At 48.2% G+C, this 25,959-nt stretch overlaps 1 protein-coding gene across 4 annotated transcripts in view; it reads right to left on the bottom strand.

The window, feature by feature from the left end:
• Window positions 1-25,959, bottom strand: part of CTIF (cap binding complex dependent translation initiation factor) — a 148,602-nt gene that overhangs the window by 62,079 nt on the left and 60,564 nt on the right. For all 4 annotated transcript variants that reach the window (XM_077171337.1, XM_077171336.1, XM_077171339.1 and 1 more), the window contains one exon: window positions 6,381-6,457. In XM_077171337.1, coding sequence (XP_077027452.1) covers window positions 6,381-6,457 — 77 coding nt within the window. The remainder of the gene's footprint in view (window positions 1-6,380; window positions 6,458-25,959) is intronic.

Below are 25,959 nucleotides of genomic sequence, written 5' to 3'. Positions count from 1 at the left end.
ACTCCCTCCAGTTCCCTCCATCTGTTACTCCCTTGGTGTCAGCCAGACCTTCCTCTGACTACCAGTCTTAGTTAAATGGCCAGTTTTATCCACTTGCTGCTCACAGGAGCGTTTTTCTTCAGCAGGACCTGCCCTTCTACCCCTGCATCTTTTACCCCTGGGTACCTTGACAGCATCTGCATCAGCTCCCAGCCTCTTCCAGGCAAGGCTGAACCAGCTGACACGTGTGAAGCAGCATTTCCTTCTCTGAGCTCTCAAGTTTATTTATCCTTCACTTCCCTGGGTGACTCTGGATCCTCTCATCAACAAACAGAAGGGGAAAAAAAAAAAGGCAGAAAACTTTTGCTTTCCATTTTATCTCATCTTAAATCCTCCTTGCTCATGGCTCCATCTCACTCTGGCACCACATGGTCCTGCAACTCCCACCCGAGCCTGTATCTTGCCCCTGGATGAGGAGACCTTGCCCTTGAAGGAGCAAGTTGGGCCAAGCTGATTCCCGTGGTGTTTTACGACAGGGTGAAGCGGCAGAGTGCCTTTATGGTGTTTTGAAAGGAAATTGTACAGGAACAATGTCCCAAGCAGCGTGGCTATTGAAAACCCTTCACAAAAGGAGTTTGTCACAAGAGGAAAAGCAGCTTAATCAGTCGAACTAATCACTGTAGGTGGTTGAGTGTCCCCGAGGATCTGTAAAATTAAATATAATGGGAAAAGAAATATACCAGAGCTTGCCTACGCTCCTCAGTGGAGCCGCCAGCGGATATGGGACGTTCCCTGCCTGGCCCTGAGCCCACCATGACCATCCTTTGGGCTGTCCCCAGGCAGAACCACCTTCTTGAAGACCCACATGGCTGGGCTGGGACGAGCCCCAGGAGGTTTCTCAGCAGGGTAGGCCCTGACTGGGGAGCTGGGGCAGGGATGCCCACTCGGCGTGCTCACCCCGGATAACCCAGTGTGCGGCGTGGGCGTCAGCGGGAGGGTCACGGTGCTTACACAACCCTCCTGCCTCAGGAAGAGGAAACCGTCCCTGACAGCCACCCGGGGCTCTCCAGGGAAGGAGGATATTTCTGCCTCCCTCAGCTCTGAATCTAATTAAGTCCAGAAAACACATACACACAGAAAAAAATAATAATCCAGACTGTTTTTTCCTGATCGTTTAAGTGCAAAGCCAAGTTAATGCAAGGAAGTAAATAAAGTCAGACAATGCTAGAGAAAACTTGGGGACATTTCTGTAATTCTGTTCTCAAAATCTTTAAGCATTTGGGGCATGCTAAAAGGACATGGGGAGAGCTCCTGAACCTCTTTGCTCCCAACCCTTCCTCCATGTATGAGTCAGAAGGACCTGTGCAGCCTTCTGCTGCAGCTCCCCACACAGGGTTTTATGTAGGATGGATTCCCCAGGTGCAGAAACACCCCTCTTAAAATCTCATCCAACAGGAGAAGGAGGAGATGAGACAAAGCTCAGTCACAGCTGAAGGTGATGGTCCTTCACCTGAGGCTGGCTGTGATCCCCAACAATCCTGGCTGGGACAGGCAGGGCAGCCCCTCATGGCTTTGGTCACCTCAAAGACTGAAGATACATCAGCTGCACAGAAGAAACACAAGAGATTCCCACTTTTTCTACTGAAAAAAAGGAATTCAGGGGCCTTTTGAGAAAAGGGTATTGATGACCTCTTTGACTTTTACTCCATCCTCTCCACGACATAGGGTTGTTCTTCTCTTTGCCATCCTTTTCTGTTCTTGCCCCCAGACAAGGACGACCAGAACAGCCATGAGTTACCAGCCAGCATCTCTGCACACCCAAGGATTTGCTTTTGCTAAGCTACTCAGCCTGATCAGTCTTTTGAATCCAACAAGATGTTGGATCAATGTGATTTCAATGGTGCAAACTTTTTAAGACTTCCTCAAAAACCCTTTCCTCATTGTTAGGAAAACTGTTCCCTTCCTCAAGTGACACAGAACCATTTCAGTACTGTTAACCAGAAGACCAAGAAGTAGGTACAACCCCTCCTGTCCTAATGCAATTCCATAGATTTCAACTTCAAATATTCCCTGTAAAGCCTTTCTGAACATGCAATGTTTTTTATCATTCCTACAAGGCTGGGGCAAGCCACTGTCCATGTATTTCCATGTATTTCCAGGCCAAAGAATTTGGCCAGCTGGACCCTCCATCCCAAACACATCACACCAGGAGGCCATGGGAATTGGAGGAACCTTGAGCAACACAAAGTCAGCTTGTAATGCTTAAAAAATAGGGGGTTTGGGAACTTTTTGAAAAACAAGGGCCAAACTCAGAGCCCACCTGCCCAAGGAGATCACATCCCACACAGCTTGTGCTGTGTTAGCAGGGAGGCACTGGACTGGGAGAGGTTTGAGGAGAGGACTTAAGAAAAGGGTCTGTTGTGCCCCACATTCCACAGGATCTTTCTTCTTGCAGGAGAGGTTGTGCCACCACCCAGAAAAACTCTGTCCTTCCCTAGAGGTGGCTGCCCTTGGAAGGTCAAACTAAGATCCCAGCAAGCAGTGATGCCCTCCACCACCCTCATCAGGAGGTGGCAGTCACACCTCCTGGGCTCCAAGCCAACAGAGAGGACACTGCCTGCAGGATTTCTGCCAGGAGAGGTGGGGAGTGATACCTCCACAGCTCTGATCATAAGCTCTTTGCAGGAAGGACCCCAGCACCTCCTGTAGGCTTTTACAGCACTGTGTGCAACCAAACCCTCCAGCAGATGTGGCTCTGATGTTGATTGCTGTGATGGAAGAGGTGCCCAGTTTTTTTAATGACATCTAATTCACTCTTCATGCCTATCTTATGCAACAAATGAAGCATGCATCCTTAGAAAATCACAGGATCCCAAAATGATCTGGCTTGGAAGGGACCTTGAAGACCGTTGAGCTCCAGAAGCAGGGACATCTTCCACTAGGCCAGGTTACTCAGAGCCTCATCCAACCTGGCCTTGAACACTTTGAAGGATAAGGCACCCACAAAAATGGGAAAAAAATGGTTTGGGAACATAAAAACATAGCACATATGCAAAGAGAGAGCTGTGGGTCACTCCCTTGGGGTAGCTTCTCCTGAAGGGAGCCAAAGGTGTGTGGCAGAGGCCTCAGGGTAGGTGAGCTGTGCTCCTCCACGACACAGGGACAGCATTTCCCGAGGAAAGGTGACGGGAAGGAAGCAGGGACAGGCGCTATTTATAGCAGGGCCGGACACCAGCGTTGTTCTGCATGTGAAACAAAAGGTGCTGCACTAGCCCAACACTGTCCCCATCTGAATGTCACTGCCAGGGAGGCCAGAGAAGCCCACACACGCTCTGGGAGGGAATCAGTGCCATTTGCAAGACCAGCTGGGATAAACAGGACCGATTTCTGGGTACCAAACTGCTTTATTGGCTTTTTTTGGTAATAGCTGTGTTATATAGAGCTCCAAGCAGCCCAAAGGTCACCTACAACCAGGCAAGGCCAGCTGGACCTGTGCATCGAGTAGAGGTTGGACTGGGGGCTGACACTTGGACCCAAGCTGGATGGCCACTTGTGAGGGTGACTCCTGCAGCTGGCAGGAGGATGCCCAGCATGGTCACCAGGGATTTGTCAGCCTTGGGTGAGGCAAGTGCTGGGCAGGAAGAACTCCTGCACCCCATACAGGCATTACCTGTGGGGCCCAGGGTGCTGCTCCAGGACCCACCAGCTCCAGGAGAAGAGGAAAAGCAGCCCCATGAAAAGCAGACCCAGGTGTGCCCAGGATTCTGGGGCCATACCTGCTTCTAAGCAACTTAGCAGGACAACCTCTTGTCTTCTTGCAAATCCACTGCATGCCAGCTGTACTTCCATCTTTGGCTGCTACCAATTCCTTTCTAGGAAACCAGACATTCCCCCCTTGGGTCCAGGCATCCAGAGCTGCTTCCCAGCCCCTTCCCACCCCATCCATCACCAAATGGCCCTGCTAGGCTTCTTCTAAGCCTCACTGCCTCTGATGTCCCATCCACACTCTTGCACTTTTAACTCTCTCCATATCCAGATGAGGTTTTAAACAAAAATACCATTACTCCTGACTGTTTTGCCTAACATAAAACCTCACCCTGAGGAATTTTTATATCACCTGTGTGGCTCCACCAGCTCTGGAATGGAGCTGTTCTGCCCCAGAGTGATGCCTGGGACATTAAGGTAATAGCACTGCAATAAAGTGTAAACAGCTTTGTAGTCTGTGTTCTGATAAAATCTGTTTTTTTCCTATTCCCTTTCCCCCCTCCTATTCCTGCCCTTTTCTTCCCCTACTTCTGCCATGCTTTCCACATAAAATAAACATTCTGAGAGCTAACTCACTTCCAGAAATCAATTTTAAGGAGCAAGCACTCTCCTGGAGCAACTCAAGTGACACTAAAAGGACCAAACCTCCCCTCCTAGACCCAAATGCACCACAAAGACAAGGGGATGCTGAAAACCTCCAGCAGCAAAACAAGTGGCATGGGGAGGGAGAGGCAAAGGAAGGGGATGGGAACCATGCCTTTTCCTTTTAAATAATTACTTAAAAAAATGCTTTTTCACTCCAGCTCCCTGTACTCAGGCCTCTCAGCTTTTTGAAATTGAAATAAATGTGGTTTTCTGGCTAAGATTTGATAGCACTGTGGACGACTTGGGCAGAAGTGCATACCCTCTGCTCTTTCCATTTTATTTCATTTGTGACTGCTTAGGGCTGAAATGACCCCATGTGTCCTCCGGAATGAGGCTGGATCAATTGGATTTTAAGACTTTTTTCTCTTACCCTAGGACATTATCCCAGTGCTATTGGCCAGGGCTGTATCTCACCCTGTGATCTTCCAACCCCAGCCCAAGGCAATTTCTTTTGCTATCTCTCCTTGCCATCTGTTCAGGAGGCAGGGATGCCCTGGAGGACTGAATGCTTCTGTCTGCTGATGGTTTATCTGAAGGGACCAGACAGAAAAAAGGAACAGAAATCCACATCTGTCATGTTCCCTCCCATCCTTCCAACTGGCAAGATTTCTGCATGAGAGGGAAGAACCAACACACAGCTCCATGGTTCATCACAGCCTTGGGCATGGGGCTTCAGGCAGAAGACCTTTTGGCCCTGAGGGTCTCCTCTCCCAAAGCATCAAGCACTCTTTCTATGGCAGAAGAAGGCCAGAGATGGGAACAGAACCCCCTAAACTCCACTGTTCCTCAGAAGAAGAGCCCGGCCCAGTGCCCCAGTTAAGCCCACCTAGCTCAGTCTTGCAACACAGCAGATTTGGTTATAACCATGTTTTGGAGATCACAGGGCTGCAACCCAGCTGAAATACAACCTTTTCCCACCACCACCTCAAATAACAAGACTAGACTTGCTTTTTGAATTGTGTACAGCTAAAAAGGAGGGAGTCCCCAAAAGGAGAGGAAACAGAGTTTACTGCTGACAAACCATTCTGCCCACAGAAGAATGTTTATAGGTTGCCTGAGAAAACTCTTTTTGGCTCTTTTTTTTTTTTTCCCAGTAAGTTTAGGAAAATCAAACCATGCAGAGTTAACTACATCCTAGCTGTTCACGAGACAAGAAGTGATGGTGAGATTTGAGGACACACTCCAAGGTGTCTGCAGGACTTCACCAAAAATGCCCCCTGTGACAACTCAGGCACAGACTACAGTTTATTCCAGGAGAAAGCACTGGACACTTTTTCTCCTGCTCAACCATTTTTCAAAGTCGTGGTTTTAGAACTGCTTTATTGCCCTGGGTGAGTTGTCTCAGCTGGAGCAGAACAAGTCAGCAGAAATAAAGCTGCATGTACAACTAACTCCCTTATTCCTCACTTCTTTTCACATTTAACCATAGTCACGATTCCCATCAAGGACTTAAGATTCCCTCATATAATTGAATATGCATTTTACACAATTAAATATCCAGTTGACTCGATTAAATTAACTCAATGGATTGAAATCACCAATGACACAGGAATTTGGCTGCCTGCACAGCACATCCCCTCCTTCCCACAGATACCTGAGGCTGGCTGTGACCCCCTCTGAACCAAACCATACCCACTTTCCAGGCAGCTCTGAAACAGCAAATTTTGATTTTTAATAGAAAAAGAGGAAGCAAATCCCAAGGACTCAAGCTTTTACAGACAACAGAATGCCAGCTGTCTCTTTGAGTACAAGTGGGGGGATCTGGCTATGCAGAATAAATTCAAGGGGAAGAGAAGGTGATTAAGGCACTCCTGGATCAATGCGGGACACATCCCAAAATATTTTCAGGATGTTAGTGCTGAAATAAGAGTTTATGTATTAACACTGCTGAACAGCAGCATTGTCCAAAGACTCACCACGAGGTGGTTGAGGAAGATGTGCAACAAAGAAAAGATTTAAAAAACCCCAAACACTGAAGAGGTTTCACCTACCTCCGGTCGTTTCTCCTCCTTCTGAACAGTTTTTTGGTGTGTGCGATTTCAGCTTCATGAGGCAACGGATGGTAACCCTGTAAAAGAGAGGGAAAAGCAGCCATCAGCTCCAGCAGGCACCAGCATGGGAGGGGTGAGAGTGAGACAGAGCTGGATAGCCAGCATGTCAGCCTGGTAAAGGAAACAGCTCCCCCAAACATCCCTACAACATCCCAGACCCCACAAAAGCAGGTCCGAAAATTCACAGATGTGTTGCACCTCTCAGGGCTGTGGCAAGGAGCAGGGAATGAAGTTATCTGCAATTTCTGTATTGAAGAAACTACAGAGGGCAAATGACTGGATCATATCCGTATAAATCCCATACACACGATGGACAAGGAATTCACCCACCTCACACATGACACACTAAGCCACCCAATTTCCCTGGGCTCTGCTTCCTTTGTGTATTTATCCAAAACCCAGCTAAAAAAATGTCTGTAAAGGAAGATGCTCAGCATCATTTTGAGGCTACCTGGGGAAACCAGTAGGAGCCACTGCTGGTGGGTCTGCTGGGCTGTGCCCTCACCCCAGCAGGAAGGGAACAACCACACCAGAAGCCTCAGTGAGGCTTCCCACCATGAACGAGTCAGCCTATGCCAGCCCTGCAGCAAGGACAGGTGGGACCCACCCTGCAGGAAACACCTGAGGTGACAAAGATGGTAAATCATGAGCCCAAGATGAAGGAGGGCAGATTTAGATGAGATTAGAAGCAGAATTTTTTTTCTAGTAATTAGGGGAAGTCTTTACTGTGAGGGTACTGAGGGCCTGGCACAGAGCGCCCAGAGCAGCTGTGTCCGCCCCTGGATCTCTGGAAGTGTCCAAGACCAGGCTGGATGGGGCTTGGACCCACCTGGGCTATTAGAAGGTGTCCCTGCCCATGGCAGTGGAGTTGGAATGAGATGACCTTAAAGCCCCTTCCAACCCAAACCAATCCAGGATTCTATGATTCCAAGACAAGGCAGTGGCAGAGCTTTGTGTTACCCCAGCTGCTGCCTTTCCAGTGCCCTCTTTCCACTGAAGGTGCCGACTCTGACGTGGTCTGTTCATCTGATAAGGGGGCTGCTGTATTTACTATCCTACTATGGGCATGATGAGGCTTTGTTAATGCTCACACAGAGCTCTGAAGTTCCTGGATGAAAGGCCCTACGTAAGTACAAAGTATTATTTATTTTCCAGGGACCACAGAGCTGTCATAACTATAATGAATTTCATTTATGCAGTATTGTCCTTCCCCAGCTGGCAATAAAAGCCCTGTAAAAGTTGCTCCTTTTATTTCCATCACCATCTATCTCAGCCTGGAGCTCCAGCCACTGCTGGGAATCACCACGTGCAAGGGGCCAGGAGGGAGCAGCCTGGGCAAGGCCAAGGGCTGGGTGGGGATGTGCCTCATCCAGCAGCAGCTTTGTGACATTGGCATGACAACATAACACACTGACTTCAGAAAAAAGTCCCTCTCTGTGTGAAGAGCCTTTGGAAAAGGCAGCTTATTTCAGTAGCAGTTACTGAGAAAATAGTATTTTGAGTTTCTCCAGGGTAAGATGTTATGGAGGAGAAAGGTTCCTGGGGATGATGAATTTAGACCAGAGAAGGCACCACCAAGTTGAGGACAGACAGGGTTTATTGTGACCATCCATCCTGAGCACTGCAAAAAGCCTGGAGGAACTGCTGCTGCAGCAACCCCACAGCTCCCACGGCAGCTGGAGCCTTCCCATTCTCTCCTCCAGGCTTCAAGCCATAAGGAACTCACTGAGCCAAAATATAAAGCTGTTAGAAAAGGTCTGAAGGAGAGCTACAATGATGGTGAGGGGTCTGGAGGGGCCACATGAAAAAGTGTCTGAGGGCACTGTGCTTGTTCAGCCTCAAGAGGAGACTGAGGCCAGACCTCACTGGGGTCTGCAGCTCCTCCTGAGGCACAGCTCCAATCTCTGCTCTCCGTGACAGGGACAGCACCCATGGAAATGGCTGGAGCTGTGCCAGGGAGGGTTAGGTTGGATATCAGGGAAAGGCTCTTCCCCAGAGGGTGCTGGCACTGCCCAGGCTCCCCAGGGAATGGGCACGGCCCCAAGGCTGCCAGAGCTCCAGGAGCCTTTGGGCAGCACTGCCAGGGATGCTCAGGGTGGGATTGCTGGGGGTCTGTGCAGGGCAGGAGCTGGGCTGGGGGATCCTGGTGAGTGGCTTCCAACTCAAAATATCCTAGAATTCCATGATTCTGTAATAGCTTAGAATCACAGAAGCCCAGAATAGTTGAGGTTGGAAAGAATCTTAAAGATCATCCAGTTCCAGCCCACCTGCCACTGGGAGAGACCTCTCACCAGACCAGGGTGCTCATTCTGAAACTGCTTCACTGCTGAGGGCTGTGGTCTGAGTGCTCCTCATCACTCACTTTCCCCATCATTTATTTTCACTGAAGGCACGGGAGGAGCTCGATATCTCTGAGATCTCTGTTCCTCTGAAAAAATTACTTGAAATTGGCCAACAGATACCAAACTGAATGAGGAAAGGAGGGGAAGGAGGAGACACACACAGTCCAACCCCATCAGCACAGCTAGTTTAGGAAATGAGGCTAAAAATAGTACAATAATTAGTGAGGCTGTTTCTAAATTTTGTACTACCACAGCAGGCTAACGCTTGGGGTGTTTTTAAGAATTTAAGCTGCATTGCAGACACATGTGCAAATACAATTACCTCAGAAAAATGAAACTATCTCCACTCCACACAAGGACCAATTTCCTCTAGTGAAGACCTCATTAAAGCCTTAGGAGCTGCCTTTCTGCTCTTTCCAACTAGAAACCACACATACAGTGGTGCATTCCTGCATGTCCTCCTTGCAGAGAAGCCCTGTGCTTCCACAGACCTCTACCCACCAGCAGCTGACGTCAACGGGATGAGAGATGAATTAATTACATGGGAATAAGTTCCTAATCCAAGGAGCACTCCTGGAGACTGACTGTGCTTGAATAAAGGAGAACTTCGTGTCCCCGTTTACGAAAATCAAACATCTCCTTTCTCCAGCTGAGCAGTTCCCTTCCTCAGTCCTCGTCGTGAGACAATGTTTTGGAAAAAAACAGTCACTGATCCCTACTCTTGTCTATTTTGGTGCCTAAACAAAGCTAAATTTGGAAGGGAGAAAAGTTAACTTTTTTTTTTTTTTCAGTGAGCTGATGCAAAAGGAAGTATCAGCAAATTGCAAGTAGGGCGGAGTGGCTGGAGAAGACCAAAGGTGATGAGTGGGTGGGGATAGAATCCCAAGGGCATGGTGAGAGCTTTGATATTGATAACACAGCCCTTGTCTCAGGCTGCTGCCCACCGTGGGTCATGCAGCACAGCCGTGGAAGTGCTTCAGCAGAGCCAGCTCACTGAGGACAACGTGAATCTGAAATGCAGCTCTTCCATCTTCCAGCAGACACACTCCTTCTGAAGTCAAAATCCCTGAACAGAGCCAAAAGAAAATGTCTTTCAAGGCAGGAGACCACCCTCTGCTCTGCAGTGGGTCTACAAGAGGAATGGGTTTTTCTCCTGCTTTGGCCAGAAACACCATCATGCTCAGATGGCCATGGTTCTCACAGGCAGGTTTGCAACTTCTCAGTGGGCAGCAGAATCACATTTGGTCTCCTTTTCACCTGGATTTTATCTTGATATTTATTCACAGCTGGCTGGAGAGGGTAACAAACCAGTGTTTCAGTGCTGCTGGCTCTGAAAGCAACGGGTGTGGGAAAAGCAAAGCACAAGGAGCCCATGGTCACTGAAAGAATTGCTAATAGGGCTAATTTTCAGTTTTGGAGCTAAACACTCTGTGGTTTGCAGGGTGGGAAGCTTGGTGCAGAACCTGAGACGCCCAGGGGACTTCTAATGCACACATGCTCCAATTTAAATCATAAACATACATGCTCTAACAAGAAGGGCCAAAAGCTCTGGAAAAGAAGGGCTGTTCAGGAATGGTCTGCCCTCTGGGCCAGTCCCCAAGAGATCAGCTGTGTTTGTGTGTGACGTGCATACACGTATTTAGATTTTTTGAGGAAAATAACTCTTGGAGAAGGTGATGTCCAGCAAGCTCAGGTGACTGTGGTATGGCCAGCTAGGGAAATCTGTCATCTACTGGAATTGCTGCAGAGGACACAGGCAGCAGGTTTGAAGGCCATGCGCTCTCTTTTTATGCTTTACCTTCCTAATGAAGGTGTCTGTCCAACCTTCATCCCTGTCCACCTGCCTGTGGGAATACCAAAAGCTGCTCCCCAGGCACATTTACATCAAAGCTCAATGAAAGAACAAATAAAAAGCTTTCAAGACCTCACTGGCATTCTGCAGCAACCCAAGAGCCTCCACCTCTTTCCCCAGTGATACCTGCCCCTCCCCAGCAACATCCCTCTGCTGATCCCACCCCATCCCACACCCCAGCCCAGCAGCCTGTGGGACACTGGCTTGGGAGGGACATGGGGAAGAGGTGCAGGAACAGAGCAGGGGAATTGTTTGGTTTAGTGCTACCCTCCTATAAAAAAGACTTTGCTATGATTTTTCTTATGCCTCCTTTGCAGCAGGATCATCTGAACAAGCTGGAGGAGGGCACCAGCTTTGGCTTTTTTACTGGGGATGGTAAATTAGTAGAATCTTAGAATGCTTTGGGTTGAAAGGGACTTTAAAGACCATCTAGTTCCACCCCTCTGCAAGGAATGGGGCAACTTCTATGAGAAGTTCTTCTTCTATGGGCACCCTGGGCCAGGGCCTGCCCACCCTCCCAGCCAGCAATTCCTAATTGCCAAGAGCCCAAAATCTGTGCCTGCCCTCTGGCAGTGGGAGCCATTGCCTGGCTGCTGTCCCTGCAGGCCTTGTCCCCAATCCCTGGGCAGCTCTGCTGGAGCCCCTGGAGGCCCTGGCAGGGGCTCTGAGGTGTCCCTGGAGCCTTCTCTTGTGCAGCTGAGCAGCCCCAGCTGTGCCAGGCTGGCTCCAGAGCAGAGGGGCTCCAGGCCTGGCAGCAGCTCCGTGGCCTCCTCTGCACTGGCTGCAGCAGCTCCAGCTCCTTGTGCTGCTGGAGCCAGGGCTGGGGCAGCTCTGCAGGTGGGCTCTCACCTGAGCCCAGGGGCACAGGGGCAGGATCCCCCCTGCCCTGCTGCCCACGCTGGGGGCTCAGCCCAGGGCAGGGGGGTTCAGGCTGGGGCAGGTCCAGCCTCCCTTCCAGGAATGCTCCCAAGTCAAAGTTTTATTGCAGGAATGAGGAAAAATGGCTTTTTCCTGACACTGATTCTTCTGTGACCACCCTGAGGCAGCAAATCATAGCAACTCCTCTGGCATCTGAAATCAAAAGCCTTACAGAAGAGATAGCCCTATCTGGGACCAGCCTGCACCCTCCCTCCTCCTCCTCTCCTCCACTGCTGCATTCCCAAGTGCAGCTGTTTGTTGCCTGAGGTGGCTGAACTCGTGGGTGTTTCACAAGGGCTCGAGGGGCTTCTAGGGGTTTGGGTTCATTGCTTAATCCGTGTGGTTTTACAGCCTGACTTTCAGATGTGAAACCTCAACCCACAAAGCAACTGCCTTCACTCATAACAACTTATTCCACCTCTTTCACAGACGCTCCCCATGTGGCAGAAACAAACCCAGCCCGTGATCGCCAAGCAGGTGAAGACACCTGAGTAGGAAACAGCAACACTGAAACCCTGAGAGGGAACAGAAGGCTGAGAAAAGCACTGGACTGATGGAAAAAAACAACACTCAGGTGATGAGAGGAGGAAATGATCCAGCCACAGTGCAGGATCAGTCCCGCTGGAGCTTTATCTCAAGAGCCTTTTGTGCCCTCAAGAAACATCCGCCCTTGCTTATCTTAAACAAATGGTTGCAGAAGGCCTGAACTGAACAAACAGGTTATTAGGCCTGAGGTAGGAGCTGGGAGTTTCGCTCAGTTTTATTGCACACAAAGTTCAGGGTGGGATTTATTTTCTGGGGGAGTGGGAAGGGTGAGGTGGGGCTGGAATCACTGAGGACACCCCATCTGCCAGTGCAAAGGGAACAACAGAAATTCTGAGGCTGGAGGGAGCATAAAAAGATAAATACATTGTGGTTCCAGCAGAAACCCACCCAGTGAATTGCAACATCCTGCAACCAGGATGGATTGTCCAAGGCAGGGATCTCCAGGACAGCACAGATCTGCAGATATGTTTAACTTTTATTGTGCCAGTCCTACAATCATGGTGCCTATGGGGTTAATGTGCCAATATATTCAGTACAACCATCCCAGCCAGCCCCTTGCATGTGAAAAACATGGCAAAAGTGCCACTGGCAGCATCCCTATCACTTCTATCCACCCAAGGCTGGCATTTCTGCTGGAGGTGATTCCAATGGAAGGTGTCCCAGCCCATGGCAGGGGTTGGAACGAGATGAGCTTTATGGTCCCTTCCAACCTAAATCCTTCTGTGATTGCATGATTCAGTGATGCATGAGCATCTCTAAGTCCTGTGGGTATTTCCAGCAGAGCTCTCTCCTCAGAGGCCACTTTCCTCTTCCTATTCCAGGAATTCCCATGGCTCTGGTCTGTCACCCACAAGGGGATTTTTTTTTATATCTTATAAGGAGAGAGCTGAGGCACAAACCAAAGCCTTGACCTGGTCTGGAGGCCATGGAAGGACACCAAAAACATTGCCAGGAAGCCACACAGAAATTATTTCCTCTCTGTTAAAATGCAAGTGATAAATCTGTTCCTTTAAATTGCAAGCTATTCATATTTTCCTGTAAGGTGCTTACAATAAGAGTTGCTTCTGAATAAGCAAGCAGTTGATAGTCAACATCTAAGGAATAGAAAGTGCAACAATTTTGCAAAATACTCCCTACACAAGATAAAAGGCAGGTAAACCCTTTTATGGCTCTTTATGGTTCTACCATCCTTCCCCATCCACAACACAGCACATGTGGGTTCTGCAACCTCCAAGGACACCTTCTTCAACCTCAATGATTTGAGCAAGGGCTAAATTAAACTACAGGACTGACAAAGAAATGAATTTCCAGCCATCCAGGAATCAGAAAAGGAGCAAAACTCTCTGGGTTTTGCCACCACTGATCTATGAAGCTCTGTTGTGCAGAAGAGATGCTCTGTGGGACCTTAACAGTAGGATGTGCTGGTCTGATGAATCATGGCATAGTGCAATGTGCCCCAGAGAGGCTCCAGGAACATTTGGATAACATTGTCAGGCACAGGGTGGGATTCTTAGACGTGTCCTGTGCAGGGCCTGGAGTTGGACTGCAATGATCCTTGTGGGTCCCCTCCAGCTCAGGTCATTCTGTGGTTCTGTGATTCTAAGTAATTCCACGAGAGATGCCCCAGTTTGGAGGATTTATTGGATAACTGCATCTTTGGGCTGTCCATTGTAAACCACAGACTGCCAGCAGAGGCTGAGGGTGCAGCTGCAGTACACATGCCTCAGTGATGGGCACAGTGGAGGAGACTTTTTCCAAAAAAAGAAAAAAAAGGGTGGGATGGCTGTGATCAGGACTGTCACAGCTAAACATCACTCCTTAGCTATCACTAACACCACCTGCAGTATTCCCTGTAGGGCTCTGCCCTTCCCTGTTGGCCCCAAGGACACAAACTCCTGGATTCCCATTTACTGAGTGTGATTGCTCTGGTGTGCATTTCTCACAGAATAATGGGTGTTTTCATGAACCACAGACTCTACACATGCAATCCTAGACCAAAAGGGTATCATTCAGACTCTTCTTTTCCCATCACCTCTCCTTGGTGTTTGTTACTGGCTCCTGACAGAGAGCAGACACACAGCTAGAGGCAAGGCAGCACTGAAAACAATTGGTGGCACAAAATACTTGGTGGAACAAAATACTTGGCGGCAGCCAAGCTGTCCCCCCTCATCCCTCTGCAGCCAGCTCTGGGATGGCACAGAACACACAGAGAAGGGCAGAACAACCCGGCATGGAACTCCCTGTGCGGGGTGAAGGATGCAAATGCAATTAAAGCATTAGAATAATTAGGCAAAGCATCCCAATTAAGGCATGGCCTGAACCTTCCTTGACGCCTTCTGCTGATTACTGACAGCGCGTTTTCCGGGGTCTATTTATAACTCTTGGCCCCTCAGCTCCTGAATTATACATAATTCAGAGATAATAAAACTTTAAAAACCAGGACAAAGTCTCCTAGGAGGAGCTGCCTCTGCAAACACACCAGTTCACAGCAGGAGGAGAAGCCCAAGCAGGCCCGGCTGAGGCAGGCAGATGGGGACAGGCTGGAGACACTGCTGCACTGAGACAGGGTGCTCCAGACACGCCGACACGGACACACGGTGCCATAGGAAGAGTATAAATAACAGACAAAAGAAATCCCCTTTTGTTACCAGAATCCGCAAATCCCAAATCAGTTACAAGCTGACTTAGGAAATGGAGCTTTTTCCCATGTTGTAGCAAAATGGGAACAATACTTTGCGAGTGGAAGTAACTCTAATTGTTTTAACTGATGTTATTTTAGTGTTGTTTAGGTTTATTGTTTATTTGTATGTATTTCCTCTACCCTGGTCAGGCTTAAAAACAAACTCTACTGTCAGCAGTAAAGCATCCCATCCATAAATAAATACATTTATCCAGTAGGTATAGTTACAACCACACCACTGCTTGGAGTCCTTAAATGCAGATTATTTAAAGAATCACTAAAATAAATCGCACTGATGACCTGGGTTTGCTTTTCCCTGGAAAAAAGGAGCCTTTCTCAGCTAATATTGGGAATAAATACTGCCCACATCACTTGTGACCAGGAGGCACAACACATGCTGTTTGGCTTGCAGTCTGTCCAGGTAGCCCAAGCTCCTCCTGAGAAAGGGTTGCACTACTCTGAAAAGCTTTTCTTACATTTTCCTTGGCTTGCACCAGCTTGGGGGTGAGGGAGGAATGGCTTTACCTGAGCCTTAAGACTGTTATGAGGCTGCTACTGGAATACTTATAGTTTGAGCTATTTCAGTGCCTCTGGGACCTCACTTTTCTTTAAAATATACATTTCCTCTATATCTGTCATGTTCCCTAGTCTGGTTTTTCCACCACCCCCATTTGTGCACCTTGGCAGGCTGTTTGACCATGTCTCTCCAGCTGAGATGAAGTGAGGGGGATGGCAGGAGGTCCCTCAACACCTCCCTGCTGTTCCATCCTCACAAGGAGGAGACCCACAGACAGAACTGGGACAAATCCTTAAGGCTGACCCATAAACACACCTGATAGGGCCTCAGGGAGTTTAGGAACCTCTAAGGTCAAAACTTTCTGTGCTATGCCCAGTGTTGGTACAGCCTCCTCTGGCCAGGTATGCTTGAAGCTCAGTTTTGCTCCTGGGTGATGTGGGCCACATCCAAGAGTATTTTAATTTCATTACTATTCAAAAAAGGTGTGTTTTCCATGTCCATCTGTGCAATCCCCCAGAACCAGGCCTCTGCTCATCTTCTTTTGGACAGACCAGGGCTTCAGCCTGAAGGAGCTTCAGGATCCTGTAAGATCCTGGGATTTGGGACAGTGCAACAGTTATGAAACACCTTATTTATAAAGTGACAACTTCACAGCCTTACACACAACAGGTGGCTTCTTTTTTCTTTCACCATGGGTAGATCCAGAGGCAATAGGAGAACTTTCTCAGTGCTCAGTCCTTGGCACTTCCCACTGGACACCTTCCAAGTGCATGAAGTTTTTCAACACCATCAGATTGCAAGCAATAGTTTATAATTCAACAAGCTTTTTTTTTTTTTTTTTTTTTTTTTTTAACATGATCCATACCCCTGTGATCTATATGCCGCACTATCAAAGGAAAAGGGAATTTTGGCATCAACTTGAATATGGTCATGGTAGTGGCAGCCTCTCTTGGCCCACCAGTGGACATTTCTCACAGACCTTCATGGCTAAAGCCTGCTCCTTTCCTTTCCTTTGCCAAGTCCCTTGTGTTGTGCTGGAAACATTCTCACAAAACATGTATTCCTGTCTGCAGTTGGCTGAAGACAGAGCCAATGTACTTTCCTCAGGACTATGCCTCCAAGAGAAGTCTTTTCTCCTCTCTGAAGTTGCTCCTTAGCTTAGTTCAGTCCAGAGAGATCACGTGAGGATCCCATGTCTCTGTCACCCTTGCTTGGGAAATATCCCAATGCGCACATGCCAATTTAATCCTATAAAAGCCCTACTCTTCCCTTTGAAAAGTCCCAGTCCTTCATGGGAGTTTGGGCTGTGCAACACAAAGGACTGGCTTGCTCCTTGCCAGTTTATTGGCAGTTTGTACCTGGGGAGAAGAAGCTGCTCCTTGAGCATCCATGTGACCCCCTCTAGGATTTTCCTGTTATGCACCGAGGATCAGGGATTTCTCCTTCTGTAAGGGGCTTTAATGCAGGGAAAAGCTTAGAAAGCATGATGCACTTGCCACAGAGTATCAATAACATCACATCACCTATGAACTGCACTGGTGGTTTTTCACTGACCTTCTGCAGACCTCTGTGAGACACAGGCTACTTTGAACAGCAAAACAGGGATGAGTAAGAAAGGCATGTTTGTAGCTGCAGTGTCCAAATGTGACACTGGAAATGGATCTAGTATCTCCACCAAGAAAAGAATCCTCAAAAACTGTTTTCTGTTCAAAACTGATAGAGGACAAGCAGCAGGATGTCCATATCAGTTCTCCCAAGCCTTGCAAAGTCCAAATCTCAAACATGGCATCTCCAAAGACTGTGGCATCATTCATACATCAGCTCTCCTGCCAGAGAAGGCACAAGTTACAGCTGCTTTTGTGATGAGTACCAGGTGCTGGGTGAATCCTCTTCAATTAATTTCATATTGGTGAAGGATGCACATTCAGGTGTTTCACAAGATCCAAGTGGGGACAGAAAACATTAGATTGAGGTTGGATATTAGGGAAAATTTCTGCATGGAAAAGGTTGTCAAACATGGAAGAGGGTTTTCCAGGGCAGTGGTGGATCCCTCATCCTTGGAGGGGTTTTAAAGCTGTGTGGATGTGGCACTGGGGGAACATGGGTCAGTGGTGGCCTTGGCAGTGCTGAGGGAATGGTTGGACTCAACAGTCTTTTCAAACCTAAACCATTCTATGATTCCACAAGAATCAGCACCAAAACTCAAGAGATCACACAACTCCTGGATACATTTTCATATGTCAAGTGACCAGCACCAAAGACATTGCTTACTGGTATGTCCTGGGTCATGTTGCCCCTCCTCACTACAGATTTTTCAGCTGCTTTCTAATCTCCTTGTTGCCTTTGCAGCTGGCAGAATCAGGCCCGTGATGGGCTCAGCTCCAGAAGCTGGAAAGGGTCTGAGACAGTGGCCACCAAGACTGGAACGGGCAGTGAGCAGAACAGGGCATGACAGGAAAACTGCAGATGCACTTGGTGATTATAAAGCTGGAAGGAGACACCAAACTTCTTGCTACCAGAGAGATGGTAATTTTGGGAACCAGCACATCCCCCATATCTCTGCCAGCTCCGTTCTCTGCCTAGGACAGCTGCCCACCTCCATCAGCAACACAGCCACAAGCATCCTACAAATGTCCTGCCTTCAGAGTGGCTCTGAAATCACAGAGGGATCCTACAGGAGCCCTAAGATGCAAAGTGAGGTCTCCCAAGCCACACTCCATGCTCACCTGAGGAGATCTCCTGTGGCCTTAAATTAGGTAAAGGAGTATCTCACTGAAAGTGGTTTTATACATCCTGAGTAGCATTCACACATAGCTAAAGAAGGGTGGATTTAGGTAAGATATTAGGAAGGATTTCTTCCTTCTCTAGGCCCTGGCACAGTGGCCTAGGGAAACTGTGGCTGCCCCATGATCCCCGGAAGTTCCAGGTGAGGCTGGACCAGGCTTGGAGCATGCTGGGCTAGTGGAAGATGTCCCTGTCCATGGCAGTAGGTTGGAATGAGAGGATGTCTGAAGTCCTTTCCAACCCAAGCCATCCTATGATTCTGTGGCACTGCTCTTTGCCTGCTTCATTTACACCCATGTACAAGATGCTAAAGGCACATGGGGCCCTCCCTCCTGCCTGCATCTCTGCTGGGATTGCAGACAACCCAGTGAGCCAGGATGTCTCAAGCCTGCCCTTCCCAAAACCAAGTCATCAGACATCTGTGACTCTGTGCTTGGCAGCCTCAACCTTTCTCTCCTTATCACTGCCAGAAATTATTCATTTAACATCCCTGGCCTTCCCCCAGCAAAAGCACGGTGTGAGGAGCAGAACCATCTCCTCTGCTCCTCCTGTGAACCAAAGCAACAAAAGTGAGGCTCTTACTCAAGCAAATTAAAAGAGAAAAAAAAAAAATTCCCACCCGCTAAGAAAAGCTGGAGGTTAATATAAATTCCATGGGTTTGAGGGGGAAATGGAGCTGCATTCAAAGACTCGATGGCTAACCACGCTTCCTCAGTCTGGCAACTGCCCGCTCCCCCGGCAGAGTTATTGAGGAAGTTAGATGAGTGCTGTATTTGTTCCAGCTGCAGATTTCCCTTAACCCCTGATAGTGGTGTTTTCAAAAAACACAGGTCTTGTTTTCTTGATGGCAGTTTTTCATTTTTGTGCGTGCCACGGTTACAGTTATTAGCTTTAAGTGCTGTCATTTGTAGATTAGAACTGAAGGAAAAAGCCCCGTTGCCATTCTAAGAAGTCCAGGCTGGATGAGCAAAACGGGGGATTAGAAGAAGGCTTTCAGGAATTAGCTTGGAACAGGAAAGAAGAAGATAAAGCCATTATAAAAGCTTCTGCTAATACAGAAGTCTTTTTTGTTGTGTTAATGCAGCCATACAAATTCCTATGAAGATTTATTAGTCAGGTCGTAGAATCTGCTCTCCTTCCTTCTTTGATGATAAAATCAAGAATATTTTCCTCCACTAATATGCTCCTTTCTCTCAACGGGGAGGAAATAAATTACACACTTTCCCAAGACTGTGCCTGTGATATACAGAAGGCTACGTGTGAGGCTGATGCCTTCAGAGAAACAGATGCTGAAATTCAGACACCTGTTTAGAGGCTGCACTGCTTGGATGCTCCCTGCAAGGTGAGCAGAGCCTCAGGTCTGTAGTACCCAACACTTGATGGAGCTGGGATACACAGCACTGTCCCCTTCCAGCATCCCAGACCTGCACAGCACCCGCTGTCCCATGGAACTTCAGTCCAGCAAAGCACTTACTTTATGCGATTCTGCTCCTAAGTCTACTATTTGCCTTGGCCTGCAGCCAGCCGAGCACTTAGGCACATGCTTAAACTTAAGCACAAGAGTAAACAGATTGAAGTCAGAGGGACTTAAAATTAAGCACATATTTCAAGGATTTGCTGGATAAGGGCCTTAACCCTGGTGTGCAGCATTTAACTGGGATGATTCCCAGCTGATTAGCTCCCCCTTTTCCTCAACCTCCCCTCCACTGGACCGGGAAACAAACGGTTTCTGTTTTGCCACTATGCTAAAGGCCTGGCTTTAAAGAAACCTTGTCAAGCCTCCAGGCAAGCATGTCTTTCTTTAATTATACCTGCCTGTGAAATACCTTCCAGAAATCCCCACCCAAACAAAGCCTCAGGAAAGGAAATAACGGAAATTCTTGATGGTTTCCACGGGGGAAGCGATCCTAACCAGTGAGACGAGGCGCACGTAAGATGAGGCTGATGACTGCTCCTACTGTACACAGCTCCCAGCACAGGGAGACTCCTTAAAGCTCCAGCAGAAACTCCCAGCTACCTCAGCCCTCACCTCCCAGGGCAAGATGCTCCCTGAACCTGTCCCTTGGACGTGTCTTTCTGCACGTGTTAAGATCTGAAAAGCTATTTGGTGACCACAAAGGGGAAGAAGAGAGATGTGGAAACACAGAATCCATGAAACCACCCCAGCAAACTGCAGCACCCAATGGGGAATCTTTCAAGATGCCAAACAGCTTCCGAAGGGCTGGAAGGCACTTGTAGGATGGGGGAATGGTTTGCTATTCTATGGCCTTTCACATGAGCTTTTAAACTTTGTTTTGATTGCATCTACCCGTGGTAGGACCTTGGTGGCTGTAGGTAGGCAGGTCTGGCAAGGTGAAAGCCCTCTTGGCACCTCTTGGCTGCCTGTGGCAGCCGCTCCAAAGAGTCATCACAGGCAACTCTTTGACAGAACAGAAAAATAAAACATTAGAAACCTGGACAGGGAAGATGGAGATTTTCTGCGGACTTCTTCAGAAACGGGACTGCTCTCAACAAGGAGCACCAACTTGTCTGGACTTGAGAGTGGGCTAAGGGACCATCACCAAGTCCCACTCTCATCCCTTACCTGTCCCCCTATAATTCACTTTTAACCATGCTCTTCTGCATTACTCTCTGCTCCTGAACAGTCAGTCCTTCCCACCACGACTTTAACATCTGATTTACCTGCGCTAAACATAGCAAAGGCACCAAATAACCAAGTGCCTTTGGATAAGCAAGATGCCTGTGAAAGATGCCTGGATTCCTCTATCTAACTGCAAATCACACTAGTTGACTACTAAATCATCCATTTTCATATGCAGAAAGACTTCTGTGCTGTCCAAACACTTTGTCTTTTAATACAACCTAATGTCAGAAATACTACCTTAGATCTCCCAGAAGAGCACAGCCACCAGCTGCTACACTACAGTCTTGCCCTTCCTGAACCAACAACTCTCAGAATTTGAGGACTTGCAGAATAAATTCATGTTCAGCCTTGAATGCAAATCATGCCAGGAGAAGATGCAGCCAGTAGAAGCCAAACAAGGCAGTTTTCTTCTCCTTCAGACAGGAATGTCAGGATGATCAAGTAGTCCCAGAACTCCACCTCTAACTTAGCAGGTTCCCAGCCTCAGGTACACTTGCAACCCTTGGAGCTACTTTAATTTTGCGGCCTCACTGGCCATGGGCAGCTGGGCATTGGTTCTCCGGAATATAAGCAACGGAGCTGTATCTTGGAATTCTGCCACACTTCACCTGCCCTCCAATAAGGTCAACAACGCCAATGTAATTATCACTTATACTTGGAAGCACCACCAAAATCCTGGAGCCAGACTCTGTGTGCAGAGATCAGAGAGCTGCTTCAGCTTTTCTCAGGAGAAAAGGCTGAAAGAAGAACCTGTACCTTTCTTGCTTTTACCTTCAAATGTGGGCATTTGTGAAAAAAGAAGAGTTTAAATAACAAATCTGTTTGCCTAAGCACTTAAAAATGGAACTACAAATGGTTTTCCTTTCAGCTAAAGGAAAGCGTGTAGCACGTGTAGCCCCAACACTGCGGCACTACAAGAGGGGTGGGGGCGAGGCCCTGAATTCCACCCTGGCCGTGAGCGCTCTCGCCATTCCCTCAGAATTCCAGGCAAGACGTGGGACAACTCTCCCCCACCTCTGACAGGCTTTCATAACCATGTTTGGTCTGGCTTCAGCACTTGCAGGAGAAGAGGAGTTTCCACCCGCGAGGGGACGGAGGAGCCGTGGCGGCGCTGCTCGGATCATGTCAGGTCGCACGTACGTTTGAAGTCGGCCACGGCGTCCTCAGCAGCCAGGAGCAATCTCGCAGAGGCTGCTTCCTCCACCGCTCGCAGGGCTGATCCTCAGGAAAGCTCTGTAGTGCGAGGAAATCCTGGCCATGGCCAGCGCAGCGTTATCGACACGGCGAGGAGATAAAAACGGCAGGAACTGCCTTGTGGTGAGATCGCCACCGCCATCCATCCACGCGGCGCCAAGCGCCGGGACGTGGCCAGGCCAGGTGAAGTATGCTGCTAGATGGTTAATTGTGTCCAAAAAAAAAAAAAAAAAAAGGTGGGTTCCTACAACTTGATGAGCATGATACGCTCTCCCTCTGGCAAATACATCAGGTTTTCAGTGTATGATGTGGCTTCCTGCGTTGAACTGGACTTCTCTTAGAAGGCCATAGGTCCCACCTTCTCCTTCGGGAGGAGATACCATCTCGCCTGGCAGATACTACCTGGAAAGACAATCACTATTCATGGTGGCAGAACCTAGCATGGGCAGTAAGTTTTGTGACTGCTCTGAATTCACAAGAAATATCACAGAAACCTTCACAGCCCTCTGACCAGTGTACGAACTCCTTCCTGGAGAGATGCAGGATGTCCCTTCATGACAGACAGGACTGCTGGGCACATTGGTGTGCCCCACAGCACCTCCTGAAGACCTGTTACCCTAGGGTTTGCTGGCTCAGACCTACATGGTTTTTGATATACATCTGAGGAGAAAGTCATTGAAAGTGCTGGCTTGAAAAACCGAGTGCTGCCAGGTGGTGAATCCCTGGAACAACCAAAACATGTCAAGTAGCTGGGCCTCCTTCATCCCTGCTGGAGACTGCACACCTGCAGCACACAGGCCTTGCACCTGCGCTATGGGAGCAGCAGAAATTCCCTCTCTTGGACAAGCCAAGAAATGGAGGAGGTGCAGGGCTGGTGGGACATGAGGGCTCACATTCCCTGGGTGTGGATTGGGCCACATGTTGAGCAAGTGGGGAAGATGCTGCTGTGGCATGGAAGGGGCACCTAGGCAGGGTAAGGGGACGGATTTCCCCCCACCATGAGAAACACCCATTGGTAACTTCTCCAGGCGTAACACTGCACCAGAAATAGATCTCCTCTGAGATTTAATTTTGTTTTCTCTTTCTTCTTTTTTTTCCTTTTCACAGGATTACTGAGTTCGCGGAGTCTCTCTTTAATGTCACATGTGTGGCTCAGGTCCCTCAGGCCCCAGCAGAAACAGCCTGGGATATTTGCACAGACCCCTCACAATGGAAGGAAGAGGGTGTAGGAGGGAGGATCAGGCTCCTGACCCCTTTATTGTTCTTGGGCCAGAAGAAAGCTTCCTCCTGGCTTAAGAACCACGGCGCTGAAAAAGTTTTCCAGCCAAAACGAGTCAGATGGAGTCACTGGGTGGTGGTTTTTATTATTTTTTTTCTTCTTTCTCCTTCCCCTGCCTCCCCCTTCGGTCAAGCGACGGGGAGTCACAGGGTTGTGCTCCATTCACAAAATACCTGCTGCACATCACGTAGTCCTTCCCCCCGACGGAGGGGAAAGGCGCTGTAACCCAAGCAAACGAAAATAAACCTTTTTTTTTTCCTTTCTCTGCAGATTTGAAAAAAAAAAAAAAGAAAGAAAAAAGGGAAGAAAGGACCCTGCTCCCAGACTGACGCCTCCAGCGTGCGCCCGCCAGGGAAGGGGTAGGCGGAGGGGGGAAACAAGACGACGATATGAAAGAAAACAAAAACAGCAAATTCTGCTCTGAAAGGATTAAATGGAGGTTTTCCAAAAAAACACCCCGCCATTATATAACGAGGCTTAGCTCGGAGTCACCGGGGTCACACGATGCAGCAGACTGGAAAAACCAAAGTGCAATGTAGGCTTTTAATTGTTAAGCCAACCATAAAAAATATAAAATAGAAAACCGATATTGTGATCGCATGACACGAAGTGTCCACTCACATACTGATGATCAGGGTACCTTTTTTACCCCCTTTTCTCTTTCTGGCTGAAATACCGTTTCAGTGTGAGCCTGACTCTGTGCTTATCGGGGTGGTGACCTGTTGTGCCGGGACACTGCTGGCTCAGGGAGCACAGGGACTGCACTGCCTCCCAAAGCACTGAGGCACACGGGGCTGGCTTTGCTCTGACAGCAAAATAGAGCACCACTGGAAACCTTATCACAACAATCCAGGTATCAAATCACACCACCGAGCATCCAGATCAAGATCTGCATGCAAGGAGATGATCTTTTGGCATGTTGGTGGTACCTAGGAGCCACCATCCACAGCCACCTGCCTAGTCCCCATGCTCTCCATAACCTTCAGGCTGAGTTGGTTGTTACAACCTCAGGCAATCCTGAAGCTTCTTCATCCCTGATGTCTCCCAGCACACCAGAGACAGACTCATACAATTATAGAACCATTTAGGTTGGTAAAGACCTCTCTAAGATCATCAAGCCCCACCATTTCCCCAGCATTGTCCAGCCCACCACTAACCCATGTCTCCAGATGCCACATCCACATGGCTTTTAAATCCCTCCAGGGACAGGGACTCTACCACTGCACTGGTGAACCCATTTCCTTGTTTAACAACCCTTTCCATTAAGAATTTTTTCCCTAATATCCAACTAAACCTCCCCTGGTGCAACTTGAGGCTGTTTCCTCTTGTCCTGTTGCTCGCTACAGAGAGAGAACAGACTAACTCTCCCCTACAACACCCTCCTGCCAAGCAGCTGGGAGATCCTGGATGCAGGGCTGAACGAGCTCCATGGGCAAGAGGGATGAGAACAACCCAAACAAGAAGAAAACATTGGAAAACCAAACTTTCATTAATGACAGGCCCAATGGCTGGAGCAGGGCAGCCACTGTTGTCATTCTGTGGTGTGCCCAGGGAGTCCAGCAGCAGCAGTGGGATGGTGCCATCAGGCTGGAAACCTGGACTCATGCTGGAAACCTGGACTCATCCTGAACTCATGTTTTTCTTTGAATTACAAGGAATAATCTGTGTTTCACACTTGAATCTTAAAAACTGCCTTTGGTCTGGATTATTGCTGTGGAACAATCATGGAACAACAAGACAGGTGCCTCATCTCTCCTGCCGCTCCTCCAAACCATGTACATGTAACTACTGACCCCAAATATTCTCATTGTCGTCTAGAAAATGTGCAGCAACCTGAACTTAAGGAATATGTATTTTTACATTTTATTTATGCAGAGCACCAAGGGGAAGGCTGGCCAGCTGAAGGCACATACATAGCCCAAATGCTTTAGGAAATGTCATTGCTCACAGATGCATGATGGAGCAAATATCAGCAGTCCCTTCCCCAGAACTAACCAGCAGAAGCAATCCACATCTTCTGTGATACCTGCTTATTTTGTCCAGCCAAAGTCTTATTTTTCCCAGCCAAAGGAAACAAACAGCTCCTATAACCTCACATATTTTCTTTCCGTTTGGAGAGGGCACCTCAGAAGAATATACAATAAGAAACGAAATAATGAAGTGGGTCACAAAAGCAGGAAGAAATGAAGCTTTATCATTCTCCAGTGGTTTCTCTGCTCATACATTACAAGAATTACTAAAAAAAATAAAATAAAAAAAAAAGAAGAATGAAAAAGAAAGCAAGCTAACTATGAGGAGTTTCTCCACAACAGGAGGAACAGGAGAAGGATAAAGAGGCATAGCCCTGGGAGACATGGACACAGGGGCAGTGTTGTGTGGCCAAAGCTGTGGAGACCACATTCTGCCCACAATTCCTGTTAGCCCAAATGCAATCAATCAAGCCCACCATCCAGCAAAGGCACTTTGAGGAGGCCAAAGAGTTTTCTCTCACTGACCATGCCAGCATGTGTACATTTGGCCATTTCCAGAGCCAGCAGGGAAGTTAATGGAGTATCCCTGGAAGTGTCCCAAGGCCAAGCTGGATGGGTCTCTGAGGAAACTGATCTAGTGGAAGTTGTCCCTGCCTGAGGCAGAGGAATTGGAACAATACAATCTTTAAGGTCCCTTCCAATCCAAACCATTTCATGATCTTGAAAAAAACCAACCACCAGAAGTACTTCTAAAATAATAAAATGAGGGACAATACAAATGTAGGACTAAAAG

This window comes from Agelaius phoeniceus, chromosome Z (assembly GCF_051311805.1).
Source record: "Agelaius phoeniceus isolate bAgePho1 chromosome Z, bAgePho1.hap1, whole genome shotgun sequence".
In the NCBI taxonomy this organism is placed as follows: domain Eukaryota; kingdom Metazoa; phylum Chordata; class Aves; order Passeriformes; family Icteridae; genus Agelaius; species Agelaius phoeniceus.
Note: the sequence above shows the minus strand (reverse complement) of the source record. Positions and strands in the feature narration are given on the sequence as shown.